Raw genomic sequence first — 18,308 nt, 5'->3', positions numbered from 1 at the left:
TCACAAGAAAAACAAACTTCTGACCTATACACTATTTATTACACAGCTTTAGCTAAACATGCAAACTTTCTCTCTTGACAATTTCATTGCAAATATCCCTGTGTGGACATTTACTTTGAAACAAAGCAACACCATTGCTTACTGGAATTAATGTAATTCATTTTTCTTTAACAAATGTCTTACATAGATATGCACACAAATCATTTGAAAAATCTTATTATATGAGCTTAAGTATGTATAAAGATCAAGACAAAAAAAAAATCAAGGAGCAGGTAATTTTAGGATATGAATACAAGTTTAACATTAGCTAGCAGCACTTGGTGGGGAAGCATTTTAATCTAATAAACTACAACAATGTTTGTCTTAAATGTTTCTCTCCTCCTCCTTGCCCCATGGCACTAACAGTTCAGTTAGCCCAAGGAAGGTCTATTGTTAGCACACAGATTCCACGTCATCTGTTTGGCAATGCAAAGGATGGGTATTACGGTATGCCAACTTCTACAATTAATAAAGCATGCAGTAGAAGAGACAGGATTATACTTAACGCGCTTGAACACATTTATTGTGGGCCATCTGTGAAATTGTAAGGACAGAAAACAATCTCATATAAACCACCTTACATTTTCAAACTGCAAATACTGAGAAGAGAGAACCACCAGCTTTTTTAAAACAACAATAACCAAAGCATGCGAAAAGTATAATTCATGTAAGTCCTATAATTTCAATTTTTCTCCAGAACCCGTCTTTCAGCAAAACAAAAGGAAATATCTGCCAAACAGGAGGTAAAGATGAGAACTGACACATGCCACATGCACGCACAGATGCACACAAAATATCATTCGGCCGTAAAACTTGCAGCCTTCTCCTGGTACATGTGATAGCTGGCAGAGGGGAACAGCAGCAGCAGCCGCCTAGAGCCCTAAAAGAGGTAGTTTCTCAGTTTCCTGGAAAACCTCTTGTCCAGACTCAGGAGCAAGAACAGCTGGAAGAGTCTTCTATCCTAACTCTCATATGAAGGCAACAACAGATCCTCAAATTCTGTCCTGTCACCTCTAAGGCAAATGTCACTATACTGCAAAACTACAAGTTTTACAAGTATTAACAGGGGGGCTACGTACAGGCAGATAAAACCCAACACAAAACACCACACATAAAAGGCAAAAAAATTTCTAGGTCTCTAGAAGTTTTACCTTGACTGAACAAATCTATAAGAAGCCATATAATCTTTGCTGTCCTCTTCAGTAAATGATATCTACCCCCCAATATAGTCCACAGAAAATAGTACGTATTAAGAAAAACATTAAAATGTGATTTATGAGTAAGCACATACTCTCTATGATTTACTGCCATTCAAACAGAAGGATATCATTCTCAATTTAATGTTGCAATGCAAGCTTTTTTTTTTTTTGTAATTGTATTAAAATCCACAAAGTACTTTTGGTACTAATGAAGCAAAATATTTAGTTAGAAGGAAGCCACATTCAATATATGTCAACAAATTCTACATTTACAGCAGCTGGAATATAATTACAAAAGCTCATTTTCCAGGAACAGTCTCAATACTTTGAGTAACCCCAGGGAACAATGCACAGACACGTGAAAGCAGTTTCTATCTTTTTTTCTGGTGCATATGGATCAGCCTACACAATGTCAAACACAGATCTCTTTTCTTACCACTATCAGTACTGACATGGAAGCTCTGATTACCATTATGACTATCTCTCATCACCAGTTAGTCTTCTAGGTGTATAGACAGACTTAATCTTCTATGCCAAAATTTATTCTATTCATTCTTTCCCCAAGACACAACCTAGCCATTTTTTTATTAGCATGTTCTTAATTCCAATTGATGTTCTTTCGTTGTTCTTCATTAAGATGATCAGTTTATTTCTTGAAATGTCAACACAAGTTGGTGCCCTCTGCTGTACTTCCAACAGTTGCGTAACAGCTTTTTGCCTCACAAGGAGTCAGACAACTCTTCTTCACTCACTTGCATATTTCAAGATGAAGCATGATGGAAAGTATAAGGTACAACGTAAGACAATCAGTACACTCATGCACACATATATAATGCAGAACATCTAAATGGGGTAAGTGTATGTAGTTCATTGCTCACTCTTGACTACAATTAGACATGAACAGATGACAAAAAGTTTAGAACACCTAATCCTCAGCCTCCTCTTCCCATGCGTAAGAACTATGTTGCTTCTTTTGATAACTCTTATTTCCCCTTCATTTCACTTTCTGAATTGCTTTTGTTAACTGAAGTAATATCTATTCCAGTTTTAGTATCAAAGGATCTTTAAAGCTATACTCAAGGAAACAAAGCACCCAAATCTTCAATTCTGATTTGTTCTAAGAAAGCATTCACAAAATTACCAGGCTTAAAATTTAACATCACTTAAAATGTACATTCCCTGAATCCTTAGCCTCCCCATGAAAATAAAAATCCATTACGTTAAAAATTTGTTCTGTAGGAATGCTAATGAATTTTACCAGAGCTTTTTGAACTAATGAAAGCAAGGAAATTCCTTTGAACAATTCAAGCTAGCCAGTCAAAAAACCAATATAGAACCCCTAATAAAATCTGTCACTATTTGTCACCACCTCATATAGTAGTGCCATCACTGCTCCATGACATACAGTATCATGTGCCCAAAACTATATACATGTGCTAAAAGGCAGAGTAACAAATAACTTAGCCCACTTACCAGTTTTCATATCAAATGTCCATGCAGGTACAGCAGCTCCTGGTTTTACAGTACTTGAGGGAAGAGGAAGTGTAATCTGAATGGGACCATTTACTTTCAGTTCTTTCCCAGTCAAAAGAACATTTACGCATATTGCAGCAAGAGGAGCTAATTCCATGCTTTTGAAACCTGGATGAGAAATATCTTGTCTGTAATTCTCCATTCATAGTGTTTTTTTAAAAAAATTTAGAATTAAGAATCTATCCTCGTTACAACTAAAGGCAAGTCCTCATTCACATCCAGCTACATAGTCTGCTGTCGCCAACTTGGTCAAATAAAAATCCACATTCCTTCTCTTCTAGACTTTTAAAATCTTGTAATTAAAATAAAAATCAGTCATATCTATGCCAAATCTGTAAAAGAGAAACAGACCTTTGACATACAGGTTCAATGCTGACCATAGAATCAATGAGTAGGCAAAACTTGGCTTGGGGGTGGGGGAAGAAGGATCTTTCCCCTCAGATAATTTGTTTACAAGAGAGCTAACCTATGTGAAATATGGTAAGATTTGTTGTATAACTGCAACATACATAACACTGAAGACATATGCCAATATATGACTGCTGTATTTCTCCTTAGTTGAACAGTCCTCTTAAACTTTCCTGTAAGGATTAACTTTCTAATTAGGCAGTTATAATTAACTGAATAGTTAATCATGAGGCCTGTCAAGGCACTCAAAGGAAATGTTGCATATACAAAGCATTACAATGCAGCCTGAAAGTTTGTTTCCTTCGCTTTCCTTACACTAACTTGCAAATACTTCAGCATGCACACTATGACAGGATGGTGAAAGAAGCTGAAACAGAATTAGTAAGCACCAGAATAATGTTAAATCTATGCAAGCTGTTAGAAGCTGGTTGTGAGAAAGTTCCTGGTACATCAGATACCAATTATCTTCCACCTGCCCTAAAAGGAAGCCTATTGCTTTAGGAGTATATGAATAATTTAAAACACATGCCAGACAGATTGAAAGGAAAACTTGAAGGGGAGAAACACTGCTTATTCTCCTATGCTTTACATTTAAAGAGGTGAAATATAGATAAGAAAGGCTTTAAAATATGTAAGTCAAGATAGCAATACATATGATGATTTTAATTCAGCGAAAATTAAAGAAGAGAGCATGACAAATTCAAATAGGCCATGTAGTGGCCTCCTCATGCACTGCAATGAATTTAAGAGCCTCATGGCTTCAGGTCCACTGGGAATAGAAAGAAAAGAACAAAAGAAAGATGGAACTGCACACAGTACAGTCTACCAGAGATTACAGTATTTATGCAAATAAAAAAAAATCTTATAGAATGACAAATACTAGAAGATCCAACTGCATATGAGCAGTTATAATAACTCATGAAACCACTTATCGCTCCTCCAGTGAAACAGATATACAGAAAACATTACAGGTATGCTCTGTATTCATAGTGACTACTTAGTTTCCAACAAGCCTGTGCAGATTAACTGTCTGCAATCCAAACCAGAGCTTCCATACAATCTTTACACTAGGTGTAAAGCTCCTTGAGGCAGCCACTCTAGTGAAAAATGCAGAAAACCCCACAGCTGAAGACAGCTGCTGCAGTTTCACTGATTTCTTTAGGTTCACCTGGTTTACACTCTGGCCATAACTTCTAAACTGTTTACTAAACCAGTTCCACAGTCTCATGAAATCCTGAACATATACATACACACACACACAGACATATATATATATATATATAAAGTAGACTCTGAAGAAGTATTTCAGTGTAGTAAGACATGTTTTCATACTACATGAAACAAGATAGAGTGACATATCTTACTTACCTGATGTGTTTACAAGCTTACTGCTACAGAACAAAGCTCTGTAATGCAATGCAAGCAGGTTAAGGCCCTTTTCATTTAAGTGTATGTTTTTCTGAAACACTGTGCAGTCATATGCATTATAATTTGAAGATTTCTTCTTTTCAGAAAAATTCTTAAACAACATATTTACATACCCGATTTATTTAGAAGAATTCCTGTTGTATAGAGAAAGCTGTCCACTTTCAAAAATTGCTCTGGCACTGTCAGATAGGCTGTAACATTTGTAATATGGTGATTTGTTGGAAGCTTTATTAAAAATTTTGGAAACTGAACACTTGGTTGAGATTTGGCATCTGTAAAAGAGTAGTATTTTGTCTTAGCAATGGTAAAACACACAAACAATGTTTTTATTGCTGTTCAGAAAACCATTTAGCATAACCACCTGTTTTCACCCATTTTCTCCCTGGTTTGTGTATTTCTAGTCTAGCACTTGTCACAGCCACACACACAGCTACACAATTAACTGAAAATCTGGCTTTGAGTAGATAGGTATTATATGAGAATATGAACATGGTTAATTTTTGTTCTTTGCATGTGTACAGATGGTTATCACAAAGTGGTAAGAATATGGTCTGCATACACTGAACTTACCAGACAGTTTTCCAGTAATTAAGACAATATCTTCAAAGAGCCATATATTAGCTTGACGTTGTGGGAATAATGAAAGTGTCACAGATGAATATACTGTGGAAAGTGATAATATCTGTTATACTGTGCAACTGAGAAAAATCTTGTAAGATCTGTGATTCTGAAGGAACAGTGAATAGAGCAGTTAGAAAAAGAGAGTGTATGAAGACTGGATAAATAAGTTACTTCTGTTGTCCGGCGCAGGAATTTTAGTGGTTAGGCAGGAAGACCTCTGTTGTAAGTTTGCTACATCTTATGCCTTCTATGGATAAACAAGTGGCTAAAATTCTTAAGAGTCCATCTCTTTTTAAAAAAAAAAAAAAAAAACCAACATATAACTTTTTAAAAGCATGCAATAGTTAAACAGGAAAACTCCTGAGGGAACACTGCTGAAAGCTGTAACAACAGGTTATTCCTGTTATACAGGACTCAAAGCACTGGCACTCCAAGTATCACCAAGATATGATTTTTGTCACAACTCATTACCAGCCCTTTGCTAAGTCTTGGTGAACAACTTTGCAGAATATAGTCATGGTATCACAATATAACCTATTTAAAAAGGGCTATTTTCTGGTTTACAATATTAAGAATTTCGACAAGTCTAACAGATCATTCACCCTTGCATCTGCAATGACAGGTGCCACCTCCCTTGACTTGACTTCATTAAGTCATTTTCAGTTGACAGTAACTACCCAGACTGCTGAGGCAGACAGAAATTTAATTACTGACAGATACAGTTTAATAATAGGACTGTAAGACGCTTACGTACTTGGCATCCTCCCAGTTTTCCAAGGCAAAGGTGTTAACATGTAGCCATCCTTGTACGATACGATAGTTAAACTTAATCCTAATTTGTAGGGAACTTTTATTAATACTGCTCCATTGCTTCCAGTAAGAGTAGAATTTGTCTTTGTGTAGTTAACAAACACTTCTACAACCGCTTGTTGCAGGTACTGATGACTGATGATGTCATTTACTTGAACTTTTAGGGTAAAAACAGATCCTATTAACAGAAAGAAAAAACAGGAGGTCATAACACATCATAACTAAGGACCATAAATATGTAAAGAAGTCCTAGAGTTTATGCCTTAGCTATTCATCCACTTTATGGTGGGTCCCCATGTCAACAGAGGGTAAGCTCTGGCCAAAGGGAGGGGTAATCATACAACTATATACCACAGAGAAGGAGGAGCAAGAAACCTTGAGATGGGGTGCAAAGATGCCAAAAAGTGTTTCCTTTTTGTAATAGTTTATCAGAACTGTTCATCAACTAGTATAATACCTAACCAATTAAAAAAACACAAACAAAACCAAAATTACAAAGCAAGTCTTCCCCTTTTCCTTCAAACTTGAACAATGCATCTGTGACAATGTAAGGTTGCAAGTGCTCTGCAGTATCACACTGATAATACTGATGGTCTTGTTATACAAGTGCAACCCTTGGCTTGGGTCACACATTTAAAGATGAACCTTGAGTTTCTAAAACCAGAGAACCTAATGTCTACAGACTGTGGGATAAACACATTTATTTTTATATGTGTAAAACTATTACAAAGTAACTAAATGCATCCAGACACTTTGACTGTTTTAATCTATCATCTCCCACCACATTTACACTTCTGGTCTAGTTTTCATCTTTCTGTATTGCAACTTCTAAATAGCATTTGTCTACTGCTAATTTGAGGATCTGACATTCCTTTACAATACCTAGTGTCTTGCAGAGATCATAATTACAGTGACTGAGCAATATGCTGAAAATAGTAAGTCCACTTGAACAGTCTTGAGATGCTCTGAATAATATTCAATTTCTCTCCCACCTTGATTGTATAAAAACTATTAGGGAGTCTTATCATAGACAGCAGATACATGAAAATGGACAGAATTCCATGTTATTTCTTTCCAGTATGAAATTAAGTTGTTATCATAAATTAAAATATCTCAGGACCACTGTTAAAAATATTTAAAATAACATCAATTTCCCAGTATTTTGGTTACAGATATACTACTATTCAACACCATTATATTACTTTATACCCAAATATTTTCAAATATGTTAATTATGAATATGCTTTTCTATTCAGGTCAAATGTCAGGCTAAGTTTGTTTGAAATTTATCTACATAAAATCATAGTTCAATTTTATTATGTTATCTCCTCTATAATTGAGATTGACATTGCACCAAGGGATTACTACCATTGTCCTTGATTTAAATGAAAAGGCCTTGAGAAGCCAAGTGCAATCCATCAAGAAATACAGTACTTAGTGAAGACATCCAAGTTAGGCGTCTCTGAAATAAGTATTTTTTTTATATCTACTGTATGCATGGAACATACCATATATTCAAGCAAAAAATGACCTGCACACACCAAAAGCTACGCTGGCCTCAATTTATTGCTATTATTTACACATAGAGCAAAAACCTACCAGCTGTGCCAGTTTGATTCTCTAAAGCATTATAGTAAAACTCTACATCTCCTCGTGCAAATTAATATATACTTTCAAAAAAAAGATAAAAGACCCCAGTAGTACTCAAGCATATTTGACTAAATTAAACAGAAAATGCACAATAGTCTTAGAACAATCTGTCCTTTTTCCTTATGCACGATGTTTCAAGGAAAAAATTGCTTTTAAATTGCTATTGCTAGAAGGGTTTTAAATCACGTAATGATTAAAAAAAAATAAATTATGTCATTTAAGCAAAGTATGGCTACTACATAGATCTTCCAGGCATTGATCCAGTTACATATATACTACCATGATTACAGTGGTTTCTAAAACCTGGAAGACAGGTCATTTGCCCTTGGCCAATGACTATTTAAAAGGCTACTAAATAGGGAAACCAGACTGTGTACAATATTCTGATCCTGTACTCCTGGCTTCCAAGTGATTATCTCATGAAATGGTATTTCAAAAATAAGACATTCAGTAGTAAAAAATTTGAGCTCGTGCCAGTGGGAACCAATACCAGAAATGCTTGGTATAAACTAGTATTTTAACAGCTGGAATCAAGTCAGGAGAAAGAGAGCCTAGTATTAACAGCTGAAATAAGTCATAAAAAAATTAAAACCTAGAATGTACTCAGAAACACACTTTCTTTCAATCGTTTCACACTTGTAATGTGTGTTTTCCCATTTCCTGCTAACAAAAAGTATAATGAAAACACAGGGGTGGGGAAATCACTACATTCCTCCTCCAGCTGTTACCAAATTCAAAGGTTATTTTGTGCAAAAATATTTCTTCCTCTCATCTCCTTCAGCTACAGCCATATTAAAACCCACTTTTTTACAAGCTTTTGGTTGAAAAAAATAAAGTGGACTGCAAAAATGTAGGAAACTATATTATTTTCACTCTTTCTCATAGTGAACCGAAAAGTATCATTGGCGGCTTATGGCCACATGCAACTTCCATCACTTCTTTCTCCTATGGGTTCAGAAATTGCCACAGCATTTTTCAGAACTGATACTCTGCCTGAAACAGCGTTGAGAAGATGCAGAAGTGCGGTTGTAAATGCAGACTGAAATCCTGGGAGGTTACCAAGACAAAGGTCTCCCGTGTGAAAACAGTCTTATACAATGCAAGCTCTGAATGTGTAATTACCTGTGTATTACTGTCATATGTAAGTCGCAGTTACTCAAGTGAAAAATGCTCACTTCACACACACAAATATTAAGACAAAGATTAAAGGAGACTCCCTCCCTAGCTCTCATTGGACCTATCTTTTGTGCTAACACAAGAGAAAGTATGCCAATGGGCTGGGAGCAGTTCCCTCCCGGCAAGTAATATATATGAGAAAATCATTTAGATTTTCTAATATCAACCAGAATATACTCTGCCAACAAGTCATTTGAAGTTTGTATGCAATGATTTTGGAAAGACTTTTTAAAAAAAAAAAAAACTTTCCATTCTTCAATACTAACAGTGAAGAAGACACGAGCACACAAGATTACGCTTCTGAATCCAACAGCTAGTGAAAGGACAGTATGTAAAGAAATCCCAGTTAAAAAAGCCAGAATCTAACAGTAGCAACAATTTTCCTCCTCCACAGTCATGTTTCACTACTGTTTTATATAAAACAGAGTGTACCAGAGCATCCTACAGCAGGCCAGCCATAACAGCCTAGTTAAAATGAAAGCAATCCTAAGGTCCTAAGAGCTCAGACTGTGCGTGCAGTGGTGGTCCAACATGTGTGACCAACCTGTGTCTTTCCAAACTTGATATCCCTTGACCAACTCCCTCTTCAAACCAACGCCCTCACGTGCCTCACATTCATTTAATGTGCAAATTTATCAGACATATTTTAATGGCATTGAGTTATTAACAATATCATACTAACACTCATGACATCTATCTTGCAAAGAAAATCCTGCTTTTTTCTTTTTATAGAGATCTGAAGACACAACTCCTTAAGGACACTTTTAAGTCTCAAATATGATGAGGACTGTGGTAGGATTTTTTAATCATAATAAAATGTACTGAAAAAGATTTCAGATGCAAAAATGAACTGTTAACTGTTTTAACAAAACCAAAGCTAATAAGTTACAAAAATATATGAAAACTGTGCTTTTTTTCTGGTCGCTAACAGAAGTGGGTCAGCTGTATCTCCAGCTATTAAACAGATTTGACAGAACTCTTACAATTAGAAGAAAGAACTCAGTCTTAGCTAATTTCATTTGTGCTGCCTCAGAGGAGGGGAGATTTGTCTCTTGGCAAGCCCACTGGAAATGCCAGCTTCTACGACATTTAAACATTTGCTGATAAATGTTCATACAAATGCAGCAGTTATCTAGACAGAGGGAAACAAGGCCTTCTACCACATTTATTACTTCAGAAATGTCACAGCCAGTAAAATGACACCTCATTTCTTCCAGCAACAACACCTAAAGCCTGGAATTTGGCTTTACATCACTGTCCTAACTCAGAAATCATATCACAGTCATATTACAAACAACTGCTTGGAATTGCAAGCCAGGCACAAAACATAACAGTGACAAAAAAACAAACAAACAAAAACAAAAAACCCACCTCTCTTTATAATACCCCTATGCAATTTGTTCTTAATTCTTTACCTGCAGATAAGCATGTCATCTGATTACCATATTTATCTGAGATTTAATTAACATGGTCAAGGCCAGAGACCTTACAGGCACCAATACATTCCAAACGACACGTATCATTAACTGTGAGATACAGCAATGAACACACATGCATGTATGTGTGTAAGTATTCTTACACATTCTGCAACCCAGTCATATGTCCCTTTCCCTATTTATCACGTAGGTCATATAGCAAAAGAGGTTCTACACCTCAAAGGAGACAGTTGCTCTTCTCAAACACAAAGACAACTACCCAGTTAAGCAATTATCTTAGAGAGTGGAAGGAACAGCAACTACAATTAAATTATTCATTAGTTCCTTCCTTCAGAGGAGACTTTCCTCATCCTTGCATAGAGGTGTTTAAACCCATGCCAGAAAAGCCACATGCTTACATGTGTTTTATGGAAACTGCCTACACTGTACTACCATGCTGCCAGCTAACCGGACAGATAAAATGCATGCTGTGCAATTTGCTTGGTCTTAGCTGACCAGACAATCCTTTTTCCAGCTTTTACATTCATAGAACACCGTATTATTGGGCTTAATATAATTAGGGATATGAAAGGTGCACTGATCTGTAAAGAAGAAATCACATGTTCTAGGAACATTGGGTTTTACTACACATGCTGTATTGCAATAGATTTCACCATTGGGGGTGGGGGAAAAATCAATGAAATATATAATCTACACAGTCAACACACATCTGGCTTTAGTAAAAAAGGTCATACAGAAGCAATCCTCCTGCCCACAAATCCCAATCATTACTTCTTCAAAATTTCTTAAAACTACAGTAATGCCAAACTACAAAAGCATATCTATAAAAAGTAAAAGCCTATTATACATTTAAAGACCATTAAAAATCCATGTACGTGAAGGTGAGTTGTGGCAGCAACTAACTGTCACGGGAATGATTTAATGCTGAAGTAAGCCCTCCTCACCACAGCACCACATCAGTCTGTGGTTACCTTTTGTTCTTTATTAAGGTACAATGCACTGACACAGTACAGATTTTTCTGCCTTGCATAGTGCATTAAAATGACATAATAGGTGACCCTTAAACTCTAGTAATTATTTTATGGCTATATTCTGACAGTTTTTGTCAGATACTAGGATAAGCACTCTGACCAGTTTTCAATTATGTTTCTTAGGGCTATCAAATAACCTGCAAATCTCATTAATAACCCCTACATCCTAACGCAGTCTTCATTTGCTAGCTATCACTGTCCTTTTATGCTGAGTTACTCCATGCGGTCATTGATAGACCCTACATACAGACAGGCATGTTCATGTATAAGACATTTCTGACTCTACACAAATAATTTTACAAGGGCGTGTAGCAATAGGACAGGGGATAGCGGCTTTAAAGTGGAAGAGGGTAGATTTAGATTAGATATAAGGAAGAAATTCTTCCCTGTGAGGGTGGTGAGGCACTGGCACAGGTTGCCCAGAGAAGCTGTGGCTGCCCCCTCCCTGGCAGTGTTCAAGGCCAGGTTGGACGGGGCTTTGAGCAACCTGGTCTAGTGGAAGGTGTCCCTGCCCATGGCAGGGGGGTTAGGAACTAGATGATCTTTAAGGTCCCTTCCAACCCAAACCAGTCTATGGTTCTAACTCTATATACTACAAATTGGTAACAAAATATTTCATTTAAAAACTAATTATGTGATAATAGATGTTTAGATGCTATTTATATGCTGCTCCTCTGATTTAAAATAATAGCATAAAATAATGCAGAAAATTATTTTTCCTCCCTAAAATGACACCAGAATACTTCTAAAATACAAAAACACACTGCAAATGTTTCACCCTGTGCAATTTTAATTTTGTCTTTATTAGTTATAAATACATTGTACACATTTTATTTTCAACACATTGTAACTGAACTAAGAAGCAAGAACCTCACACAGTTCACAGAAGGTCTGAGGAAATTCAAACAGCTGTAAAATTATTTCTCTGGAAAAGAGAATATTAGACTTAGATAAGAACAACACACACATAAGATAACAAATATAATCAATTTACCTGGCTGAAAAGAAACAAAACACTTTGACACATTGATTCTTGCACTTAATACAAGGTTAGAAGTTGTACCACCCCTCTCCACAATCACTCCACAATCAATCTTCATCTAGTTAGCAAGCAACCATGTAACTAACTATAACCATGAAGTGACCAGTAAAGAACATGGCCTCATAAGGACAGGCCCAGTTTACAGTGACAGCTAAAACGTGTCCTTGTTTAGGTTGATCTTTAAGCAAAATGGCAGCATGATTACTCTAATTTTAAAGCAAGCAGACTTTTAAAGCAAGTAAAGCAAATAGACTGCTCCTTAAAATGCACTTTGGAAAAAGAAGATATTGACATTTTACTGCCATGTATCAGGGGTGCTGTTCAACAGTGTTCAACTACATAGACTTACAGAGAACTGCTTTCAGGCAGTGCAAAGATACTGGAAAAAAATAAATATTAAATAAATTGGAGGCCAGAGCTAATCAACGTTTGCCCTATCTGCACATGAACAGCCAATCCTACGGAGGTAATACCACCACATAATCTATATGGTACAGTTCTGTAGCTTAACACTCCCTTCAAATACTTTAATGCGAAATTGAACATTAAGGTGTACGTTTAAAAGAACAGCTTTGGCAAAAATTTCTGCAGTGGCGCAGAATACATTACTAACTTTCAGGGACAAAGCAACAAAACAGGGTCTGAGAAAGTAGGACAGCACAGTATCTCCATCGCCCTATTTCTGGTCAACCAATTTGCACAGAAGCAAATCAACAAAATCCCAATTAGGAAGGAGCTAAGGCTAGGTCCCGAGGGGGACAAGCAGTGCCTTTTACACAGAGAAAGGCTGTTTTGCAGGAGACACTTTAACCCAATCTTGTCAAATCTAGGTGTCTCCAGCAAGCACTTGCTTCACAGTAAACAGAAACTGTAACAGATTAGAAATTAGAAAAAAATTTGTAGACACTTACGTAAGAGGGGGATTTGTCACCCATCATGCTACTCTGATGAGTTTTTGCTGGGAAAAAATAATTCTAATTCCAAGAGCTTTTCAAACATTTTCTTTTACATTTGCTTCAAACAAAGCATTATTTCAGATACAAAGAAACACTTCCTTACTTCAGTAGCATATGCTGTGATAGGCACATGCAGACTACAGCACCAGAGTCCTTAAACATCTGCACACTGGTAAGAAAAAAAGCAGAAACTATTTACTAGAAGCTCATTCATGTTGATACATGCATTATTCCAGCACACACTAGAGTTTTCAGGTGGCCCTTCTTCCCACCTTACTGGAAAAAACAAAGATAGTACTTCAGAAAGCATTTCACACACTATCCTGATTCCTCCGTTCCAAGGCAAGGCTAGGCTGCATCTCTTGAAACAACTGGATACGTTTGCTTTTAAGAGCTGAGCAAAACAGAAATATAGGAAAGATGTAAACCCAACAATCTACTGTAATCTCCAATAAAAACACCTCATCCTTGCTCCCATTGCTTTCTGCTCATTCATTGTTTTCTGAAAACTAACTTTTCCAGTTCCTATTTCTCCATGCTTTTCACACTGTCCTCTTTCCTTGACAGAGCTCTGCTCAGTCTCCTTCCTCCCATCCTGGAGCAATCTCTGATGAGGACTCCCTGTAATATTTTAGCTGATCACGAAGAAAGATCAACACTTTTCTAAAGGTGAGGTTTTTTGCAAGCTTCATAAACTAAAAAGAGTTATAAATGCATTACATAAATGCGTTGATTCAAACCCATCAGGATGTGCACTTTAAATGGAGACTTCAAATCTAGCAGACTGAAAAACTACAGGGGGATTGCCTGTGGCAAATTAGCACATGATCTAGAGCAAACTTGAAGGTTCTAAGTAAATTAGTAGGTCAAAGACTAAGTATTAGTTCAAAACAGACCCAAAATCCAGTTTCATGTTATAATAAAACTGTATCAGACAGTAAGGAGAAGCTGACCATCTACTGAAATACTGGAAAAAGTGTCAAATATTTTACAGGTAAGAACAAGGCCTCTTTCCCTTTTAAAAGAGATTTTGGTAGTGAAGAGAAGTAAATAAAAAAAAAAAAGAAATCGCACTACTTTAGAAAAAGCTTGTTTTTCTCAGTCATACATTGTAGGGTTTTTTCCCCAGGAACATATTTATAGACTTAACACTATTTCTTTACAAAGAATTAACACTGAATTTTTGCTGATGCTTTTACAAAAAAGTTGTTCATTGAATTTATTTACTTACAATTTTGTTTTGCTTAAACAGAATAATTATTTTCCTTTTATACCAACACCTTTCAGGGTTTTATATTTTCTTTGTATTTGTGTGCATACATAAACACAAATCTTAAGCAAACAACAAGAGGAAAGGGAGGTTTGTTTTTTAAAGAAAGAGGTGAAGAAAATTACAAGACATCTTTAATAGAAATCTTGCCCTCAAATATTAATTTAAATTTATGCCTCATTAGTACTTCGGCACTGAAATAATTTCCAAAGTGGTGAAAAGTCATTAGGTCAGTGTAAATCAGTCAACTTCCCCACAACTTTTCGAATCGGTTCCTCCAGATTCAGAAGCAAGTTAAAAAAAAGATTAATCAGGATTAAATATGGCCAACATCCAACACTGACAAACTTTAGCTATCACATTTTGATAGAGGATGTACTTGCCTAGCACAAGCTAACTCTTCAGAGAAGTGAAAGAGTTTAGAAATTCCTAGTATTTTTCAAATAGACATTACATAACAGTCCAGCTATCTACTTCCATGACACACTTGTAACAGATATAGACTACAGCACTATCTTGAGTTCACATTTTTAAAGAAAATTACCACACTTCGAACATGCAAACTTTTAGTGCTTGTAATTATTTTACTGGATTTGGATTATTTTATGATCTGGACAGCCTCAGAGTTTGAAATCTGTACTATTACATAGGTAAATTAACATTTCAGCTTTTTCAATTTTAAGATCTGTTGTTAATAAGACTGGACTGATTTAATGAGTTATTTAAATAAATAAATAAGTAAAAACAACTAATAAAACAACCCTATTCTCCAACCAACAGCTGAGCAATATCATTTTAAGTCTCAAACCAGATGTATAAAGAAACTGAATAAGAGTGATATTCATCCCACAAATGTTGACACGAGCCAAATATTGACAAAATTAAGGTCCTGCAAAATCAATAAAATGAAACAGATCATTATAGGCTGTACCCTTCATGATTACTACTGCATAATCAATAAACACCTTCCTGGTATGATCATGCTTGTATGTACTACACAAGAACGTCATCAAGCTAATCCATAAAGCTGCTAACAACTCACCCATCCAGGGGGAACATAGCCCCAGACACTCTCAAGTGCACCTAGTAAGATATATATAAAATAGAAAACAAACAAGCATTTCCCTTTAAATATTCTTATGGGCTACCTAAGCAAGAGCTATGAAATTTAGACATGAAAACAGTGAAGAAATTTAGATGGGATTTTTTGCCCTGTATTCTTTTAACACTGTGTAGTATACATACGTTATTAAAAAACATCCACTGGAATATTTTTAAGTGTGTACCATGTACGGCTGAAGGTACTCATTTAGTAAGTAGTTGCATGATGTTTTTTCACCATTAGATGCCTTGCTCATTCAACTCACATATTAAAATCAGAATGTTTCACCATCCAGAACAGAACATGAGAACTCACAGGATACAATAAACCAGAATTTTGATTACAGAATTATATTTCACGTCTTGCTCTATATTAGCATAAATAATAAGAATTTCAATAAAATTAAAAATCAACACCCGCTAATGAAGCTATGACAATTACAATTACCATAGCAACTCTGCATTTTTATTTGCTGCTATTTTGTTACAACAGCCAGCCTGGTTCTCAGAACTCTGGTTAGTATGGAAGATGGAAGCTGAAAAATTCACCTTCCTAGGGCAAGGGAGACAGGCAGCAGACAAGACAAAATGCTGTGGTCTGCAGAGCTTCACTTATTTAGGATTCATTTATTTTAAATATCATCTTCCATAACCTTAGCTAAGTGAGATAAATGATTAATATTTACAAGACCAAAACTCTTAAATAATACTTATATATCAAATAAAGATAAATTTGCAAGTGAAAGATATTTAAATGAGCAAGTAAATACCAGTAATAGATCTCCTGAAGCCTACAAAATAGAACACCTTTGCCCAGACATTTCAGAGACCATTATAAGTTTTTTTTTTTTTTCTTCATCTCAGCTTACTCACTGGCTAATACTAAACCTGAAATGCTGCTTTTTCATTTTTTAAATGACTGCCTGTATCATTCTAGCTTGCATCAGAGTTGAGGGAATGAAAAAATTAATATTAAAAATTGACACTTTGTTATAGAATACTGGGAAAAAAGTACAGAAGGGAAACATCAAAATCTGCATAATACTCTAACCCATGTTATATTACACATCCTCAAGAAAAATGGACAAGTCCCTATTAGGTGATAAGCAAACAACATGCATTTCCCACTCATGAACTTTACAATCAAACCTTCATTATATAAACCGAAAAAAAAAAAAAAAAAAGAGTCAGCATCATCTCCTTGACAAAATAAGACCACTTCTTATAGAGAATTTCTAATGATTTGTCAAACCTACCCTTTAATGGTCAATGTACTTGGACAGAGGAAGAATACTCCAGTAACCCTGTAGCACAAATCATCTATTTTTAACCTAATGGGTTAGGTACAGGATTTGTCACATGCAATTCTTAGTGGTGGCTAGTGAGTGGAATTAGCTGAAAAAAATCTGTGCAAGTTCAAACATCCCCTTAATTTGGCAGAGTGAAAAAAAAACCCCACCTCACAGGAAAACAAAGTAGTACCTTCTTCAAACATGAGATTTAATGCCCTGAAGGTTTTAACCTTAAGACAGATGTGCCCCTGTGAACTCACAGTGGCATAATATAACCTGCAAAATAGTAATTCACATATCACTCACTAATCACAAAGAAAAACTACTGATGCATTCACTGACATTATTCAATAACATGCTGGTCACTATTCTTTGCTGAAAACATTTTTCTTCCCCAAAAAGCTGCAAAATCTCATACTACTATTTAAAGAAAGATATTTGCAATGTTCTAGTAATGTTTACCTTTCACTTATAGGAAAAGATCCTCTAATCCCTTGGAAGAAGGCCAGTGTGTAAAGACATGTATGGAGAAAATACAATTGAAAGTTTGCAGGCCATAATTTCCTAACTGTAGTCCTGTACATGCAGGATGGGAATTTTCTAATTCACTAGTTAGGAAATCCATACTGCAGCAACAAAACAAGAGCACCCAACAAGCTACCGTCTCTTTCATATACAAATTTTTATTAGTTCAGTTTCATGAAGTGAATGATCAAAGAATCATAAAACAACAATAAATGACATTAGTTTTTAGAAAAAATGATTGCAGATTCCTACTAATTCTAATTAAGAAAAAAAGAGAAGGATCTGTCAAATCAGATCACAGGATAAAGCAAAACAATTGAACCAAGACTGCCCCCACAATAAAGTAAGTTCTGCATACATGGATGCCATCGAGGTAAGTGGCAATACTGAATATATTAATGAACCATTATTGCCTCTCTACAGCTCAGCACAGGATAAAGTGCTCCAGGATCCAGCTAAAGGACAGTTATTAGAGATGAACGTGCTGCCTGTCAACTGTGTCTCCAACACAAACACCACCACCAGAGACACATACAAGTTCTCTCTTCGCAGCAAGTGGCCAAATTCCTGTAGGGAATAATTGGAAAACAACTTGGAACCATGGAAACCTTTCTAGGATGGAAATATTTTTGTTGACACAAAGACTAAAAATGGGACAGTAAACACTTTTTTTCCCAAAAAAATATTCAGATTCATTCAGTACCTCTGATATTGTGCCAACTGGACTGGGGAGAAACAAATCCACTTAACTATTTCTGAGACAATCTGTTTCATGAAACACTGAAGAATCC

At 35.8% G+C, this 18,308-nt stretch overlaps 1 protein-coding gene across 2 annotated transcripts in view; it reads right to left on the bottom strand.

Annotated features, from left to right (window-relative positions):
• FAM171B (family with sequence similarity 171 member B) overlaps nucleotides 1–18,308 on the bottom strand; it is a 48,344-nt gene that overhangs the window by 18,133 nt on the left and 11,903 nt on the right. For both annotated transcript variants that reach the window (XM_074872665.1, XM_074872666.1), the window contains exons 2-5: nucleotides 5,983–6,216; nucleotides 5,178–5,270; nucleotides 4,721–4,879; nucleotides 2,712–2,879 (exon numbers count right to left, since the gene is read on the bottom strand). In XM_074872665.1, the coding sequence (XP_074728766.1) occupies nucleotides 2,712–2,879; nucleotides 4,721–4,879; nucleotides 5,178–5,270; nucleotides 5,983–6,216 (654 nt within the window). The remainder of the gene's footprint in view (nucleotides 1–2,711; nucleotides 2,880–4,720; nucleotides 4,880–5,177; nucleotides 5,271–5,982; nucleotides 6,217–18,308) is intronic.

Source organism: Strix uralensis, chromosome 6 (assembly GCF_047716275.1).
Source record: "Strix uralensis isolate ZFMK-TIS-50842 chromosome 6, bStrUra1, whole genome shotgun sequence".
Taxonomy (NCBI): Eukaryota; Metazoa; Chordata; class Aves; order Strigiformes; family Strigidae; genus Strix; species Strix uralensis.
The sequence above is the reverse complement of the archived record's forward strand: the minus strand, read 5'-3'. Positions and strand labels throughout refer to the sequence as shown.